The sequence below is a fragment of the Danio rerio genome, chromosome 20 (genome assembly GCF_052040795.2).
Source record: "Danio rerio strain M-AB ecotype USA chromosome 20, GRCz13ab, whole genome shotgun sequence".
Classification (NCBI taxonomy): Eukaryota; Metazoa; Chordata; class Actinopteri; order Cypriniformes; family Danionidae; genus Danio; species Danio rerio.
The window spans coordinates 32240935-32260255 of record NC_141040.1 but is presented as its reverse complement, the minus strand read 5'-3'; the positions used below and the strand labels follow the sequence as shown (position 1 = coordinate 32260255).

Here is a 19321-nt window from a genome sequence, read left to right as displayed (position 1 = left end):
CAAGAGGTAGAGGGAGAGGAAAAAAAAGAAACATGCAGTGGAAGGGATTGTGAGTGGTGTGAATCACTACAGGAAATGGTCATCTGTTACTCAAAGGCCTGTTAGCGCTGTTAGCACCGCTGACCTCTGCCACGCTTTCCTGCCAGAGCGGCGGGGTTCGGACAAAATGTCAGAAAGACAGGGTTGTGTGTGTGTGTGCGCACGTTCGGCAACTGGAAATGATTCTTCTCTTCCTAGAGGTGCAATTTGTTTGGCGTTTCTTAGCAACAGAAAGAGTGGACAGGGAAATAGATGTCAATTATCTGGAGGATTGACAATTTAATATTGTAAACAGCCTCTGAGGTGTTGAATAATGGCTTTTCTTATTCCCTAGGTGACTTCAGTACCCCTGGAACGCTACTGTGCAGATCGCAGCGCCGAGTATGAATGGAGGTTAATGCGTGACGGGGGGAGTCTCATTGCTAAGCAGTGCTTCCTGTACGGATCCCCCGAGCTGGCATGTGCTTGGGCTCAACGCTCTCAGTCTTTCCTCCCACCAAACCCAGGGGGCGTCATGGCCCTGCAGCAGAGGCACGGCTGGTCCTTTATAAGGATTCCAGGTGGGTGAATTCCTGGGTGGGAGCTAGCGTGCGTTTGTGTTTGTTTATGCTTGCCCGTGTGTAAATGTGGTGGAGAGGTACTTGATTTTTTCCAAGACGTTTGTATCCGGGTATTGTCCTTGAAAAGACATTTTTACTTAAGACAAAGCACTTTCTCACGTTCATTGGTTTGTTCATATGAGTCTCGAATGTCTCCAAGGGAAGTCTCGATTTGATTAAAATTTATAATGCCATGAATGGCGACAACTCCCTCTCTTAATGTGTGGGCACATAATGATGGGTACACACCACATTATTTCAGGCTCCATTTCATTGTTTGGCAGTTTACATTTATGCTTTTATTCAAAGTGACTTACAGATGAGATGAGGAACAAAGCAATTCATCAAAGAGCCAACATTGATTGTAGTACACAATGCCAGGTTCATTAGACATAGATTAGAAAACCAGAGAAAAATGGAAAGAATACATTATGGGGACAAAAGGTCACCTTGAGTACAGCGATACCTGTCATTTGTGACTTTGTATGGATATTTTTTTAAGTCCAGTAAGGAAAACAGTTTATAAACCATATAGAATGATTTTTTATTAATCTAAATATATGCAGAAACTTTTCTGTGATAGTTGGTTTCTATGATGATTTATGGATAGATTGTATTGGATAAAACAATTATTATTTATAAATTGTGACTTTGGAAAATCCCCATAAATCCTGTGTGTTTGTGTATGTACATGAAATTTCCTACATTAATGTGATAAATTATCCCTACAAGTGTTTTTTTGTCATATTTTTTTGACATTGCAAGTCAATCGTTTGGTTCCCATGAGGAAAACAGCTTCTGGGTTGTACAGTATGAAATATTTAGAAAAAGTAAAAATGTTTTTTGAGAGGGCTGTGTTCAGGGGCAAAGTCGGGGTAAGGGGACAGAATATACAGAACAATCATTACACCGACTGTATGCAAGGTCCCCATAAAACATGACAGCTCGCCTGTGCAAGGACATATGTTTGAAGTGTGTAGTGTGGTTAAGAACTTGTGGAAGAGTTATATCTTTAGCTGCTTCTTGAAAGATGGGATGGTCTCTAGGGCTGTGCGATTAATTGAAATCGAATCGCAATTTGAAAAGTTGAGCACACTTTTGTTATGCCCAATCAGAATTGCACAACCAAACTACGCCCACAATAAAAAAAGAAAACAAGCAGGAAATCGCTGACAAGTGGGGTTATGGCGTCTGCTGCTTCAAAAGCATTAATAGACAAATTAATCTCAAAGAAAAACAGCTTTTGTAATATGGGGATAATTTGGTTTCAAAGTCACAGACATCGAACAAAAAAGCTGCCCCAGAACTGTTGCCACGGCTTATAAATAATTGAGCTGCATCTTGACTACAAGATTAAATCGTATATCAAATTGCAATCACAATATCTGTCAAAAAAATCTCAATTAGATCCCTAAATAGATTTCCCTAAAACGCACATCCACGTTTGCAGCTCATTCCACCAGAGAGGTACAGAGAGGGTGAGGGTTTTGGAGATTGTTGTTCCCTCACAATGAGGCAAAAAGTCAATGCTTCACTCATACAGTGAGTTTTCAGATGAAGTGCAGATGAAAGTGTAATATATGTAAGACTAAATATGTTAACCTGTTTGCAATTTTGAGTTGTATGCTGTGAAATGTGTTTAGCTTGGAAATGACTACTGCAATTCCCTGTAGGCAATGAGAGACCTAGACATTCGTCTCTCAATTTCTGAAACCCTATCTTAGGATTTTGCTCTCTTTTCATAACAACTTATGTAATTTGTAGATGCTCTGTGTGTGAAAACAAATTCTAGTGAATGTACAAACTCATGTTCTGTAGACTACAAATATGGGAAAACATGCAATCGAAAATAATTTTAGTTGTGTTTTGGTTCAGTATTTTGTATTATTAATTTTGTATTTTGAACTTCTTTTTTGTGCACTTTTTCACAGCACGCCCATAACAATCTGTTTGGTTTGGTCAGTAAGTGGAGTATTTTTCTCTTGCTGTTCAAACTCATTCAAACGCATGAGCATTCACTATGCAGTTAATCCTATCAAATCAAATTTTGACTAACTTTGACAAATGTATCTTTTTTTTCAACTACTAGAAAAGAAGAAGTTTTAAATGTTTAGGCCGTGTGATTGTGTTGATAAAAACAACAGGTCTAATTGGGGACCAAAATCATGTAGTACAATCTGAAAAATGATCTGCAACTTTAAAAAATGATGTAGCATATGGTCAACATTAATCAAATTGCTCAAATGAAGGTCCTTTGTATATGTTCAATAGTGAACGCGATGTATGGACAGAAGTCTCAACCAAACTAGTATTTTTTTATGTTGGTGAATGTGAAAAAATAGCTTGACTGACTTGTACACAAACAGAAATGTTGAAAATACTGGACTTTGCCAGGCATCATAAAACGTGACCTCACCTTTAGACCAAACACAAACCAGAAAACTCCAGCTCTAGCTTCTTGTGGCACGACTTTAGTCCCCAAGGAACCCCATGGTACCGCTGTGTTTTGGGGCCAAAGTGCATTTCAATCAAAGAGAACTCACAGAGTGCCTAAAAAAAAGACTGAGGCCCATGGGAGAGTGTCAGAGGTCACAGAAGAGGCCGTGTCTGGGGGCCCATGCACCTCTTAGTCACTGTCGCTCTTTTGGCACCATTATACAGACGTTCATCACATTAGGCATGGCAGTGCGATAAGAGCAGGCGATACTTATTTTTGCAGATAAGATAATTTTTTTTTTGCGCAAGGTTTGTGTTTGTGTGCGCGTTCCAGTGTAATTGCTGGGATCAGACTGGGAAACAGAAAGAAAAGAGGTCTGGGAGCGCTTGTGAAGTTGGGAGGGGGGACAAAGCAAGGAAGTTGGACTATTGGACATTGTTTCTGCACCGCATTAGGTAAGCGCTTTGAATGTGCATGTGTCTGTGTGTGTGTGTGTATCGCTCTGAATGTTCATTCACAGGCTTGAGGTGTTTCAGAGCGCACTTCTCCCATTTTCTCAGAGTCATTCTGTACCCAGGGAAGGAAATGACACAAGACTGGGTAACAGTCATTGAAGTTTGTTGGCGCTCCCACCACTGCCTATTGGAGCTAAAGGCCTGCATCTCCTTATAGAGGCTGCCGGAGTGTTTTTGAGCAATACTGAATACTGTGATGAAGGATTTCTAGATATAGAGTTACTCGTGAAATGCTTGCAAAATGATACAACAGCAACATTACTTTTTTATTTGTGTTGTGGAGGATATATTACCGTGCTTATGTTAAAATAATTATATAACTATCTTTGTAAATCTGTATCTTAAAGAGCACCTATAATGAAAATCAACTTTTGTAAGCTGTTTGGTTGTTTTACATCTTGCAAAATGGGTAAAATAGGAGCCCTTTAAGATGAAAATTGAAATATATTAAATTATCAGCATTATATAAACAAAATAGTCACATTTTTGAAAAGTCAAGCAGAAAATAAAGTATTTTTAAAACTAGCATGTCATCCATTTAATATATACACACTGTAAAACCCAGGTAAGGTAACTCAAACCGTTTGAGGAAGCCGATTGCAACAAAAGATTTAAGTTCAAAAACTAATCTTAAGGAGTACTGTGAACTTAATCCATTTGAGTAAATGAAGCCATTTGAGCACAGTAAAACCCAATAAATGAAGAGAACTCAAACCTACTGAGTACTGTAAAACCCAATAAGTTAAGGCATCTCAAACCATTTGAGGAAACCGATTGCTACAAACCATTTAAGTTAAAAAATAACCTATCTGAGTACTGTGAACTTTACTCCATATAAGTTGAAGTAATGAGATATTTAATTAACTCGTTACCTTTTAGTTTAAAACTCTTTTCAAATTAGTAGTATTAACTTTCAGTGAATTTTGAGTTAACTACACTCATTTTATTTGATAAAGTTGACTGTTGGGTTTTACAGTGCAGGGGTTTTCAAATTAATAAATCCCACTGACCTCTGCAATTCCCCCAAGAGAGACCACAATGCAAGAAACATCTTGTTTTATTTACAAATATGTAATTTATTTTACAAAATGTTTAATAATATCCAGAAATAGGAAACAAACATAATCTAATATATTATTTAGAAAATTATTTTCTTTCTTTTAAGTTAGGTTATTTTTTTAGTTAGCTTATTAAAATAGCATTATAATAAGTAAATTTATTTACAATTTATTTTAGTGTATTTTATATTTTTTATTTGATATTATGCATCTATGAATGTAACCATTTGCATTTTTTTTATTAAATTTTGAATAATAAATGCTTTGTCCTACATTAATCAGGCCCTTTGGAACTAGTTTGAAACTCCTAGTAACAAAGCATGGCAATATTAAAAGGATGTTTATTTACATCTTTAGAGATAGCAAACGCATTTAACCCTCAAACGAAAAAAGGACATTGTTATCGGTCCTTCTCATAAACATTTACTGTGTTTTTCCATCATCGCTCAAATATAGTCATGTGGCAAGATTCAACTCAACTTAGAATTCTGACACCATCAACACAGCTGTCCATCCTGTGCTTGTGTTGCTCCTGTACTGTTTCTTTCCCATTATTTGGAAGGCAGGCCACAAAAGGACAGACTCTGTCCTACAATAGCTCTGCACATTGTTTTAATGCGACTGCTGCTTTGAGCTGTTGTTTTGTGGGCGAGAGAGAGAGTGAGAATATGCTGCAGAGCTGTGCTCACAGACAGCCTGTGGGAAACTCAGCTTTCCCTTCCTGTTCTTTCAAAGAATCTCTGCACTCCAGCAAAATGGCCGGAAATATTCCTGGCCTTTTTGATTTGGGGCCCAAACAACAGTGACTGCATAATTGTTTGTGATCTACTCCCTCGTCCCGCCTCTCTGCCTGTGAAAAACAGCCAGCTTTCAGCAAGGTGTTTGGGAAGATTATCCTTCGATCAGACGTCTTGTCTTCTCTTTGATCAAGGTTTTTAGGCAAAATGCTGTTTTTTCATGCAGCTGTCAAGTTTTGGCTTTTAACTAAATGCTTTTTTTTAATCTAATGGAAAGAAAACATACAAAATACCTTTTTAAACATACAAAATACATTTTTGTATATTTTCATAATGCTTTTGTAATTTAAATTGAATACACACTCCAAAAACGACATTTGCTGTTTGTTCAAACTACTTATTTAAAAGGTCTGTGTTTTTGGGGGGATAACTTAATTGATTTGTGTTCAAAACCCTTACATTTGTAAAATTCAATAAGTTAACAAAATTTCTTAATGAATTTTTAACAGTGTATAAATGAGCAATATCACACGAGTAGCAGTGCGATATTGCTGTATATAGACACTAGTGGGAGGCGTGCATTGGCAATCGTGTATATAAAAAAGAAAATCAAACAGAGAGTTTAAAAGGCTTTTTGTATGAGGAACTACTTTCTTCCGCTATTCCATCACATCGATAGCTAATGTCAGAACATCAGAAGCCGTTGCTACTTCACAGATGCCATGTTAGATCTAGTATTTGAATGATTTACTAGCCTAATGTCTAAAGTGATGACAAAACGGGTGATTTTGCTCACATTTTAACATTATAAGGCTGAACGGCATGAAATGCTATTAGTCTAAAGAGATTTCCCAGAATTTCACTGTTGCAATCAGGAGATCACAATGATTAACCCCAAAAAAAAAACAAGTCAACACAATCACTACTAAATTACTGTTGTGTTTGCTATAAGGAAAAATGCCAAACACATTTGGGCATTTCTTCTTTCTTTCTCTTTACTGAACTTGTCTGCAGTAACAAAAACAGGAGACTCATTAGAAACAAACAGATGGTAACTCAGGGTTACACAAATATTTTGAAATAGGCCCTATACTTATAAATAAACTGCATTGTTGCAATCTAAACAACTACATTCTTGCCTAAAGAAGCCTCAAAAGTACATGATGTTGTCCAACAGCTGCAATATTTGTCCAACTGTATCCATGTGGCCGGAGTAATACAAAACAGTAAGGAGGCTGTACAAGTTCTGACATTGCAGAATATCGCATGGCTATAGGCCAATGAGATTCGAGAACCAGACAGAACTGCAGAAGCAGTATGTAACATGCAACCTTTAACTTTAGTTTTATTAGTGTATATTGTGTATAAATAAATAAATAAATAATAAAAAAAATATATATATATATATTTTTACAATGGGCTATGTTCATACTCAATTTTCCGTTAATATTTGATTCCTACATTTTTATGAGATTTTTTTCTGGCTGTAATCTCTGTAAGATCATCCGACTCAAAAATGTAAAGGAAAAAAAAAGTTTTGAACACAACTGCATACAGTGTTCAGATTTTAGATATGTATTCAAATTAGTGCAACTTTAATAAAGTTAAACCTAATTTGCATATTTAATATTGTATGAAAATCTATAATAAAAAACAGTATTTTTTACTATTATTATTCCATATAATATAAAGGGCTGAACAATATATCGTTTAAGCATTGATATCGCAATGTGTATTTGCAATAGTCACATTGCAGGATTAGATTATTTATTAAAATTAAAAATTATTTTTTTTTATACAATGATGACAATGTTTTTGACCACATTTTATGTTTGATTGTTAAATTTCTGTACTTCAACATACTATTACACTCCAGAAAACACTGTTTATTTAACTTTTGTTTTTGCTCTGTCGCTTTTATTTATTTTTGTAATTTATTATATTTTATATGAGTGCACTTGCATAGAAAAAGACTTGATCTTCTCAGTACATGTAAATGAACAAAATAATTCCAAATAGAGCTATTTCAAATCATCTGGTGAAATTATATTCTATTCGCAATATATTGCAGCAAAGCAAATGTTTGCAATGTCACATTTTTTCAATATTGATATTCAATAGTAAACAAAAAATCAAAGGGACAAATAGAGGGGATCAGTATGGGAACAGACTCAAACCCTGATTTCCCATGAGCTCCATTGCTCACAATACGTCCTCAAGACCACCACGTATTTTGTTTGTGCAGGTCAAAGGCTGCAAATGTCATGACATCGACCTTTCGTGAGTTGTTTCTCTGTTGCAGGTCTTCTTCTAGTCTACAGAGGGAGCATTTTGCTTGGATTTGCTTCTTTTGCTGCTTTTTTTTTTAAATTGGAAATGTGGCCACATATTTCACCCCCTGTGTTTTTGTGTTTGGGTTTGTTCTCAGATCCCAGACAGGATCTGGTGAGTATAATCGATATATGACAGATTTATGACAGCATCCATCATTTGCTTGTTTCATTTCCCACTCCAGCAAGATATGTGGTTGCTAAAGTTTTGCAAGAATCCAAATACACAGTGTGTGGTGAATGTCACATTTCATATTTCATATTTCATAACCTTTACTTGTAGAGTGCAAGAAGATAGATAGTAAGATCATATGTAAGATGTTAAATCTGACACTTAAGGATTGTTTTTTATTTAAAAAAAAAAAAAGCCTGTCGTAATTAGTTTAAAACTGTGTTGTCACGGTTATGTTAATTGATCAAATTGGGGTTATTTCAGATGACCAGAATTGTTAAAAAAATTATTGTGGCAGGTAAATAAGTTCAAGACCATTTATTTGCATCCCACTAAAGTTTACAATATTTTGGACTGACTAATTCTGCACAAGATGTCTTCGGAATTAATAGCAGCAATATCTAGACCATGGCCAAACTTTTTTTTATGAAGGGCCAAAAACCAAACTTTACTAAGGCTTGTGGGCTGATGGTAAATATAGTTGCCTTGGGTTATTTCCTAATTTATAAAAAAAAAAAAAAAAAAAAACATTGCTTTATATTAACTAATACAGCATATTTTTTACATTTTATACTTATTACAGTAAAAACAACTACAACAAAAAAATTTTATAACAGAATGGAGTTAAACTAGTTTAAGCTCGTCGACGTCTTCTGTCCTCTATCTGTCGAGTGACAGTATTTCATTTAAAAACTCAAAATCTTTTACATTTAATTAAAACATTTAATTTTAATTAGCTTTTTTGTAGCTCAGCAATAAACCAACCAAACAATCAAACAAACAAAAAAGTCAAATTAGAAATGACGATGCCCTCTATCATTCTCAGATGGGATGGTGGGCCAAATCAAAGGTTACAATAAGCCAACTTTGGCCCCAGGGCCCTACTTTGGGCATCTCTGATCTAAATAAAGGAAAATTGTTATGTTGTTAATTTGTATATAAATCACTACAACTTGTAACAAATATCTGACCAACAATACATAAGCAAAGTGCTAAAATGGCCAATAAATTTTAATGATTGCAGTTATTTAGTCATTAATTAACTAAGTAATTAAAAGTTAGGAGGCATCAGAGTTTTTAGTGAACAAACTTTCAAGAGAGATACTAAAGTCTCTCGGATGTGATAAAAAAACAAAAAAAACAAAACAAAAACAAATGTACGACTCATTCTAGAATTGTGCATACATTTTTTGCATTTTCCATTCATTTTCATCTGTAATCACATACAACATATGAATCATTTATAGGAAACTGAAGCCGTTAGGTAAAATAATGTAAAATTCTTACATGTGATATTTGATTCTGTTACTAACTGATGCTAACTTATTAGCCATTACAGAGTTGACATTTTCCGCCATTTTGTGCTTTAGCTCAAGACGCTAACTTTAAAGTAGATACCACCTGGCATGGCTGAAACTGAATTTTATTTTATGTCAATGAGAAATTCCCTGAAATATAACAGCAAAAATAATTAATCCTGTTTAATTATGTCTTTTTTTTATTATTATTAGTGAGAGGCGTTTTTAAAATTTAATAAGAGATGAATAATAACATGCCTCAATGCCTTCCAGAGTTTACCGCCAAAGGAAGTGACATCACTTGAAGCAAGTGGCATGCTTTTTCTATCAGGTTTTTTTTTTACAGAATGTTATGACTTTCATAACAAAAATAACGGAGTAGACAAGATTGCAGGGACAGACTATTTTTTTATGCAGATGTTTATTTTACTTAGTAAAATTAACACAAACGTTCAAAAAATTAGACTTATTTTACGATAATGGGGTTTATACACATAGACTTTGATTTCAGTCAGTTTGCCCCAGGGCTTCCGCTGAGTTTTCACCACGTACAAAATCGCTGCGTTTAAGATCTTTTTATTTTAAAAAAGCCTGGCTAAGATACTATATAAAGTAGGTATCAGACCAAACAATAAGCACTGCATTAAATTCTATTTCTCCATGCCATGTCTTAAAAATATGGAAATTAATTTAACCCCAGTATTTTCAAGCAAGTTTTGGCGCTAACCTGCAGCTAAAGACGGCACCTGCGTTTAAACGGTCTTTCTTCTCTACCAAATGGACGAGTAACTTTATTTAACTGATTGTATTTGAATTACAATACAATAGGATGCTGTAAAAAGAACCTTTTGAAATTGAAAATAGTCACAATAAGCTTTCACCAGAAGTTCATCATTGGCTGAAAAACAATAGCTATGCATATAGCCCATTGAAGCTGAATGTATGATTAAAGAGGTTAGAGACGGTCAAAATTTTCAAGACCAAATGTCTCTAAATACACAATAAAGACATTTTTAGACATAACTTTATCACATTTGTGTTATTATTCAAAACAGGTTCAAGTTTTTATTTGTATAAAATAATAGAAGGTTTAACTTAGAGATGCAAAATGTACCCATAATTTTAGAATCGCCCATAAATGTGTGTGTTTAGAAAAGGAAGATAAGTCTTCTGGGTTTTGAACAACATGGAATGAGCAAACGATGACAGCATTTATTTTGGACTGAAGTGCTTTCTACAAAGTTTAAAGGGCAGTGGTCACACAATGTTATTTTTAACCTCATTGACTTTCACTTTTCAAATGGACAAGGAGAGTTAAATCACTGTTAAAAGTTTAAGTTTCACAGAAGAATCATTGTAATTATTCCTCGGACGAATATCACATTTCAGTTCTGAGCTCATGCCCTTGTAAATCAGCATTGCGTCATTTATTTATTTGTGCAACTCTGCCCTGTTTTAAAGGTGCAGTAATTACTTTCACACAACTGAACGTCCTGATATGTCATAGAGTGGCAAAACAAATATTGTTTGTGTTGAGAACTAGCCTCACCCCTTGGCTCAATGCCTATGTTTAGGTAGTGGCAAGAGGATGTTACAAGGCGTCAGTAAACACTACAGTTTAAATTTAAAGGCACGGAGGGCATTAGAGTCCAGCGTTTGTGTTGTGGCCCACCAGAAGCCTAAAGCTGTGATCACATTAATGAAATTAGCAGGCAGTGGATGACCAGTTAAGCGGACAGGGGGTTAATGAGCTCGTCCGTTTTTTTAATAGGGTCACCCTCGGGTCAGGCCTCAGTTCTGGACGAGAGGGATTGGATTAGAGCAGAGGCTCCTGGAAGGCTACTTTTGAGGGGGGTTTTCACAAGCAGGTGTGTTGGATTGATAGTGTGTGGTACCTTTGAGCTCCCCTTGTTTGCACTCAAGTTGGAAGGCATCCTGAAAATACATAAAGCTGTTCTCTGTGAACTTTCATTCCAACGTTATCCACTCCGAAGTGTATTATCACTAGATCTAAATGATGAAGTCACTCAGTCCTTGTTAGTTTCCCCTGAAACTGGGAATGAGATAAGTTGTGTTTGTGAGCTGGTTTTAGATGAAGTAGCATGTCGAACATGTCGAGAATAAAAAAACTGAGTAATTGCAAAGTGTTCAGACTTGTGAAATAGGACGTGTGGGGGGATTTGATAAGACGGGAATGGAAACACCAGAGGAGACTCAGTGGTGCCAGTGTCGTTTAGTTGTGGGCACCGATGGGTCACATCATCCCCTCAGATCACCATCTTCATCCCGCAGCCTTTCAGGGGCTTCATAAAGGGGGATCTGGCAGCCCTTGGGCCTCATCCTTCTGACGCCAGACCAATTAGATTAGAGCTTCGTGGGGAAGAGCATCTTCTCCTCATCAAACCAGCCTTCTCTATGTCAGGAAACTGAAACCTCTTTTTTATGCTAAAGAAACCATTGCTGTTAACACTGTGGGATACGGCTGTTAAACATGTTCAAACATGCCTTGCTGCGATCATTCAAGCTGTCTTTAGTGGTCTGAAAGTAGTGTGGTATATTATCATAACGTGAAATCAGTTCTAGTAGATCTTTATTAGAGTGTGCAAGCTCAGCTGGAAAACACAAGAGCAGTTCTCTAGTGAAATTAAAGGTGTTATATGTAAGCTTTTGAAGCATAAAAACACAATTTTTGGAGATATTTAAGAAACATGCTAAGTGTACATACTTGTTTATCTGAAAAACAATGCTAAAGTCAGTTATTTGCTTTGAAAATGTTCATTATGGGCCGGAACGTCTGTCTTTGTTTTGGTCTCTTTAACACACTCAAGGCCAATTTAGCTAATTATATTTCAGCACCCCTGGGTTGCTATTGTGGAAAACCACGTATTTCATTCTTTCCTTTGTCAGAAAAGCTCTTAAAGTATGCATCCGTGAAATGCGACCTCTGGTAGACAGTGACAGCCTTCAAAATGAGACGCAGATTCAGAGTTCCACTTGAGGTGGTTATTAATTAGCAAATAATATAAATATTACAAACGTAAACATTAGGTGAGCAGGTAACACCGTAACCCTAAGTCCTAACAACACGCCACTTAACGAAATTTGCAATGATAATCAATTTGACTGCTTCCACCAGCTGAAACACGACAGAAATTTAAATGATTTAAAATTTCAGAAGCACAAAATAGCGCACTTACTGCACTCCAACGAAATGCTAAGGTTTATAATCTAACTATTACCTATTAAACCTCTTTATCATTAATATACGTATATGCTGAATAACTGATATGTGTTGGTTTGCAGTGAGTAACAGTTCTAAAGTTCAATTTCAAACGTTTATTTTATTTTCGAGATTTGAGGTTAACTATGTGCTGCTGCTTTCAGTAGTATGGCAATTAATGTCATGTAAAATAGCATTAAAAACACATTATTAGCATTTAACACAGAATAAAGCACATGAGGTGTACCTGAGGTAATCATTGTTATAGTTTTCTGTTGTTGCAAGAAATTTGAAAACCTAGTGTCGTTGCTTTTGTTTAGAACACATTTTAAATTAGCCTTAAATCATCCTTTAGGCTCTATAGTCAGGCACACTGCTGTTGGTGTCGTCAATCTGGCAACCTGCATTATTTAATAAACTTTCCTTAGTATGCACTTTCTTTTCATCAAAACATGCTGTAAATTTTCATGATTTTTTTATGGATTTAGTTTTAATTTTGTTTAAATCATCATTATCATGATTTTCGCAAAAACGTGACGTTATTTTAAAATATGTAGTATCATAGGTTTAGTGCATTTTAACAGTTTACATTCAAAAGCAGTAAATCTGTTATCAGACTTAAACTACTGTAATTTTATCAGTCTTAAAAGCATAATTATAAACAGGTAAATATTTGATCTGTTCAAAAAATAATTGAAACAGCATGTATTAGTATATAAAAAATAAATAAAAATTATATATATAATTTTTTACAGTCCTTGAAATATTTAAGTTTCTTTTTTTTTTTTGCTTGTTTTTTGTACATTGTAAATATTAAGTCAATAGAAATGCTTTAAGAAAACCTACATTTAATTAATCTGAACCTTTTAACCTTTCCATAACAATTTTAGATGTCAAAAATGCCTTTCAGAATGCTTGATGGATGTGGAATTCTTCTTCAAGTTTAGTAAATGAAGACAAATATTTAAAAATGCCTTACTTTATTTTTTCAGGTTTCGTTGCCAGATCATATAAAATATCTCTTTTAAAGGTTGGCCATAACAAATAATTAACAGTGTAGTGTGAGTTGTTGCCATTTACTTGTCACATGCTTTGTCTCAAGCATTCAAACTTACCATTCCATCCTCAGCAAACATATTGGTTTGATGTGATCTACTTTTTAATCTTTCAAGTAAGTGTATATAAAAACCCAACTATTTTAAGCATGCAGACTTGTTTGTTTTTCAAAAAAGTTGTTTTCGAATGTCAGTCAGGCCCAAAATGGGCCCCAGGTCTGATGTATACTCCCTGTTTTCCTTTATCTTCCCAGCAAACGTTCATCTTGAGCAAATAAGACCCATGTGCTCATTATCATGTCAACTATCAACACGGTGTGAATGAGATTCTTGAGTGTATGGGCTAATTTAAGCCATTCTTATCCACTTTTAAAAGGTTACACACACAGCCTGTGCAGGGTCATGGGGCTTCTAAGTCAGGGTTCAGCTATGGTTCACATTAGCATGGACATGATGTGGTAACAGCAGCGATGGTCATGCAGGCGGTGCGTTTGACATGCTTTTTGTCCTGTCTAAGGCTCAAACTCTCTCTGGGGATCTCTAGATTGCTCTGGCAGCAGGCTTACTTTGTGTGTGTATAATCACTTTCTGAGTGCCCATGACTAGCAGGGTCATTTAACTTCCCCCCCATGCGTCGACCTCAGGGTCAAGGGTTGAACCAGTCAACAATGGGAAGCCCGTGCTTCCTCTTTTGTAAGCACTGCTGGAGCGATCACACTGACAACCCATTGCCACTATGTTCTCTGTGAATCTCAGTCAAATGTGTTGATGTCTTAAATAAATGAGGTAGATTTGATGTTGGATAGAATTCATGAAAAAAAAAGCTGAAATGTTTTATTCACTGGTTGCTTTAACTGCAGCATCTACAACTTGATTAGCATCTATAAAAATCAAGCCAGCTTATTATAGTTACCCAAGACCAGTGTTGAGGAAAGTTACTCTGGAAAGTAGTGAATAACAATATTGAGTTACTCTCCTAAAAAGTAGAGTATACACTAGTTGTGTTACTTAGTTACTTTTTGTACTTTTTGTTATATTAATTTTAGGTTATTTTTGCTTTACTTTTACTTACCAAGCTAAGGCTTGACTGTTTTTTTTTTAAATAGAGGAGCAACTAACAACACACTGTATAACCTACATCTTTATTTACCTTAAAAACACATAAAAAACTTATAATGTAAGATAATGTTATCTTCTGAGAACTTCCTGATCTCAGAGCTCTATGCCATACAGTATATACAGAATAACGAAAGTTCAACTTTAAAGTTTAAGTACAAACCATTTTCAAGCACAATTCCTTTTCCTCCATGTATTCAAAATAATAAATGCATTCTAATTAATTCAGCAATTTACTTTTTAAAAAAGATAATGAATTAAACAAAAAAGTAACTTGTGTTACATATTTTGAAAAGTATCTCAGATATTATTACTTCCTTTTTTTAAGTAATAGGTTATTTTAATCATTACTTTAAAAAGTTATATTATTACGTAACTTCGTAACTACTTGTAATGCGTTACCCCAACACTGCCCAAGACGAAAACCATAAAATAAAAATAGTTTTTAACTTGAAACCAATTTTGTAGGAAAAATTAAATATGCAAATAGTAACAATAAATTAATTTTCATGCAGTTTAAATATAAACTAACGTAGCTAAATCATGGAAAAAACAAACAACTAACTACTCTAGACAAGAAAACTCTAGAAAATGACAGGAACTTTGTTTTTTTCGTGATTATTTGTAATTCTCATTTGTAAGTTACTTTGGATAAATGCATTGGAAAAATAACACAACCAATTAATAAAAGTGTACCTATAGTTAAAATAAAACAGAAAATGTAAAAAATAATATTAATAATGATGATTCAAACTATAGCTCTGATTAGGACATTTGCAGCTAATACAGAGTACTGATTCCTTGTCATGGTGATCAGCCAATACAGAGTACCGATTCTGATGCTTCAAACTTTATAATGCATAAAGCATATTTTCCCTCAAATTATGATGCTTAAGTGGAGTTTTCCCCCAACCTAAGAGCATAAATTAAGGACACTGCAGATAATCCCTTAAACATGTCTCTTATAACCAGTTAGGTGTGAACATGTCATAGTCAAAAACAGTAGATAGCAAAGATAAAAAAAAAACAACAACATGGTTTAAAGTTACTAATATTGCAATTTGGAAACACTGCAAATGATCAAAGAATGATTCAAAATACCTCAATCACGAAAAAGAGCGCATATTTGATGCATTAGAAGTTAAATTGCAAACCAATAAATGTCTTACTTCTTTACTAAACAGAAATAGGCCTATAAACTACTGTTTATTGTTAAAAAGTAAATTACAAGAAAATATTCATGTTAAAAAAAGCATTTTTTTAAATTATCTAGTATTTTCTGCCAGGTTTTAGTAAACCTGCTATATTGTCAAAAAACAGAACTTTCAGTTCTTATATGTAAAAAAGGCCTAAAGGACATGCAGGGTTATTCAAATATTTTTTGCTCATGTCCAACTAACACAAACACTTGTGATTGGATCATAAGACCGGCCAGATCAGCAAGTACTGATCCAGTCATTAACTGTGATTATTGGCCGATACCAATCTGTGGATGATCAATAGGAGCATCCCTAACTCAAACTATAAATACAAAGTGCAATAGTTGCTCAATATTAAAATAACACTGATACAACCAATACTTTAATCCAACTTGTTTTTTATTCTTTTAAATCAAAGCAAGATCCCTCTGATACAGCATCATCTTGAACTTAATTTATTAGTCAATATAAAAATAGCATACTGAAAAAAAGAGCTTCAGTATCTCTACAAAATGTACTGCAGAGAGTGGGATTTCTGTCATCGGTAAGCAAGGAGCAGGAAATGGAAAGCCCGGAGCGGGGCTGGAGTGGAGTGATTACAGAACGCTTTGAGCGGAGAAAAGGAAATTGCTGTCACTCCACAAGCTTATTCATTATAATTCTTTGCATTTTCTAATCAGCTTCTTTCCGACAGTATGGGATGCGGTTTTGATGTTGAGAGCTGACGCAGTATTTACTGTTTGGAAATGTTTTTTTCTCTTCTTTGTTCTTCAGACAAAGAGTCTCTGATCACAGACAGCGGGAAGCTTCACACTTTGGACTTGCTGCTGACTCGACTGAAGTCTCAGGGCCACCGAGTCCTCATCTACTCGCAGATGACCCGCATGATAGACCTTTTAGAGGTGAGCCTTTCCAGAAACTTCCACTGACATGACAGCCGTGCAAACATTATGCAACTATGTCATTATGACATGTTTTTTCCTTCAACCTCAAGCCTTTCCTTAATCTCCACAGAAATCTGGACTGAGGTCAAAGAGTACATGTTTTTGTTTATACGTTGGTTTCAGTTTGAGTGTTAAATCCTACAAAAGAAGAGATGTTGAAATTAAATCGAGCATTGTGAGAGGAAAAATAACGCTCCATATTGTTAACTGGACAAAGATAACTAGAGGAAACAATCACTTTTTCCAGAGGCACGCAGTTGTTTGCCACATGTTCAGCAGTCGGCCAAACACAGAGCTAAATGTAGAAGTCTCCAATAACATTGTCAACACAGGTCAGTTATAGTGCTTCACAACAGCGCAGTCTAGAAAAACCTCCTTAGAGTCAATAGTTATTTCTTCCCATTGATTTTAGCTAAAGTGTTTTTCATTGCGCTCTCTCGCAGGTCTGGTTACGTACACTTGACTTCCTTTATTTGTGAAGTGGTTGGTCTATTGAAAAAGTTATGCGGGGAAAATAAACATTGCATCAATCTATGGCTTCGGGTGGACATTAGTTTTGGCATTGGAATGTATATGCGAAACTCAATGGTTTATCTTTAAGTCAACATTACAAACTTAATTTGTTCCTATTTATTCTTCTGATCCAAATTGCTGATCTTATTGTGAACTGTTCTATTTAGCACATAATTTAAAAGAAAGCAATGCTTGGCTTTAGATTTTTTAAATAAGAATGTCTGAACTTGCCTTGCCTCTGAATTACTTCACTTCCCAGCTGCCGTCAGCTGTGGATTCAACATTGTTTTTAAGCCTAGCCAGTTTTTAATAGGTAACTCTTTGTCCACATTGACCTGCTTGTAACATTAACACCAAACTGATTAAACATCTTCCTTACGACTGCACGATGTTGGAAAAAATGGACATTGCGATATTTTGTTTTTCTGCCATATACATTTGCGATATAAGATGACCGAAGCAACTCTACATGTAAAGAATTTGTACATCTGCATAAAGCATAAAACAATTTGCAAGCATAGATGAATACAACAGAAAGATGCAAGAATTGTTTTGTGTTTTAAGTTTTTTTTGTGTAGTCTAAAGGCTGATTTATACTTCTGCGTTGAGTGATTGGTGTGACCCACGGCGCTTGCCTTGTGAGTAATTGTGCATTTATACTTCTGCGTGCTGTTTTTAATGTTCCTCTGTGATGGGTTTCTTCACGTGTCTTATGTTTTTTTTCTGAACGCTACCTTAATATACAAGTATCTAACTAAAACTCGCTCATTCAGAAGTGGAAACTGGCGGATGTGCAGCAACTTTAATTATAAGGTAAACACAAAACAAAAGTTTCTATCTGGAGCTCCTCCTCGGGACTTGACACTTGTAAACACTCACTTCATTGGGCTGGAAGGCTCAGCACCGCCCACGCTCATCACTGGTACCAAACTGACCAATCACAGAGCTTACACCATGTGCCGTTGAGACGTGTAGTTACATTTTTCAGCCATGGCAAGGGCTATGTGACCGCGCAAAGGCTGCGTTAGACCATACCCGTGCACTTGATGCACTTAAAAGTATTAATCAGCCTTAAGAACATGAGTTCAACATCAATCAAATAACATCATATTCTCTTCATTGTATGAATAATTCAATGCAATTAAAGCTTTGTTAAATCTCTAAACTTTAGAATTTCTTGGCTTAAATTCACTTGATATCTTAGTCACTGTTCCTTTAAAAAACATGTCCATATGAAAATCTTTGACTCTATTAAGGCTGATTTATACATCTGCTACAAGTGTACAATGTAACCCATGGTGACTGTCTTGCGTGTAGCTGTGCATTTATACTGTGTTGCTCTGCAATAACACTTCCATACACTAACTGGCAGTAGGTCTAAATGTTCCTCTGTGTCGAGTGTCTTTGCGATTGTTTTGTTTTTTCTAAACGCTACCTTAATGTACAAGTAGCTTAAACTCGCTAATTCGGAAGCGTGAACCAGTGGACGTGCAACAACTTTAATCATAAGGTAAACACAAAACAAAAGTTTTCATCTGTAGCTCCTTCACAGAACTCGACAAATATAAACCCTCATTTCTTCTGACTTGCAGCTCTCATCACCGCCCACATCCATCACAGCTACCCAACCAGACCAATCACAGAGCTTGCACTACATGTATTTGCGACGTGCAGCTACATTTTTCGAAAGGTGTGCGTCAGCCACTGTGTAGGGCTTTGCGACCGTGCACATACTGCACCAGAGCATACGTGTGCGCTTAACGCAGAAGCTTAAATCAGCCTTTAGGCTTCAAGTTTGCCATGACTCCACAAATCAATTTAATTCAATTCACTTTTTTAATTCAGCTTTATTTGTGTAGTGCTTTTACAATGTAGATTGTGTCAATGCAGCTTCACATAGAAAATCATAGTAAATTAAAACCGTGTAGTACAGTTTAGTTTAGCTCAGTTAAGTGTGGTTTAATAGTCACTACTGAGAGTCCAAACACTGAAGAGCAAATCCATCGACGCGCAGCTCTACAGATCCCAAACCAAGCCAGTGGCAACAGCGGCAAGAAAAAAAACTCACCAATCATATTCTGAAATGTTG

General features: G+C 35.5%; 1 protein-coding gene across 7 annotated transcripts in view; it reads left to right on the top strand.

The window, feature by feature from the left end:
* Nucleotides 1-19321, top strand: part of ino80 (INO80 complex ATPase subunit) — an 82872-nt gene that overhangs the window by 41065 nt on the left and 22486 nt on the right. For all 7 annotated transcript variants that reach the window (NM_001045119.1, XM_087297544.1, XM_087297543.1 and 4 more), the window contains exons 26-27: nucleotides 374-599; nucleotides 16550-16677. In NM_001045119.1, the coding sequence (NP_001038584.1) occupies nucleotides 374-599; nucleotides 16550-16677 (354 nt within the window). The remainder of the gene's footprint in view (nucleotides 1-373; nucleotides 600-16549; nucleotides 16678-19321) is intronic.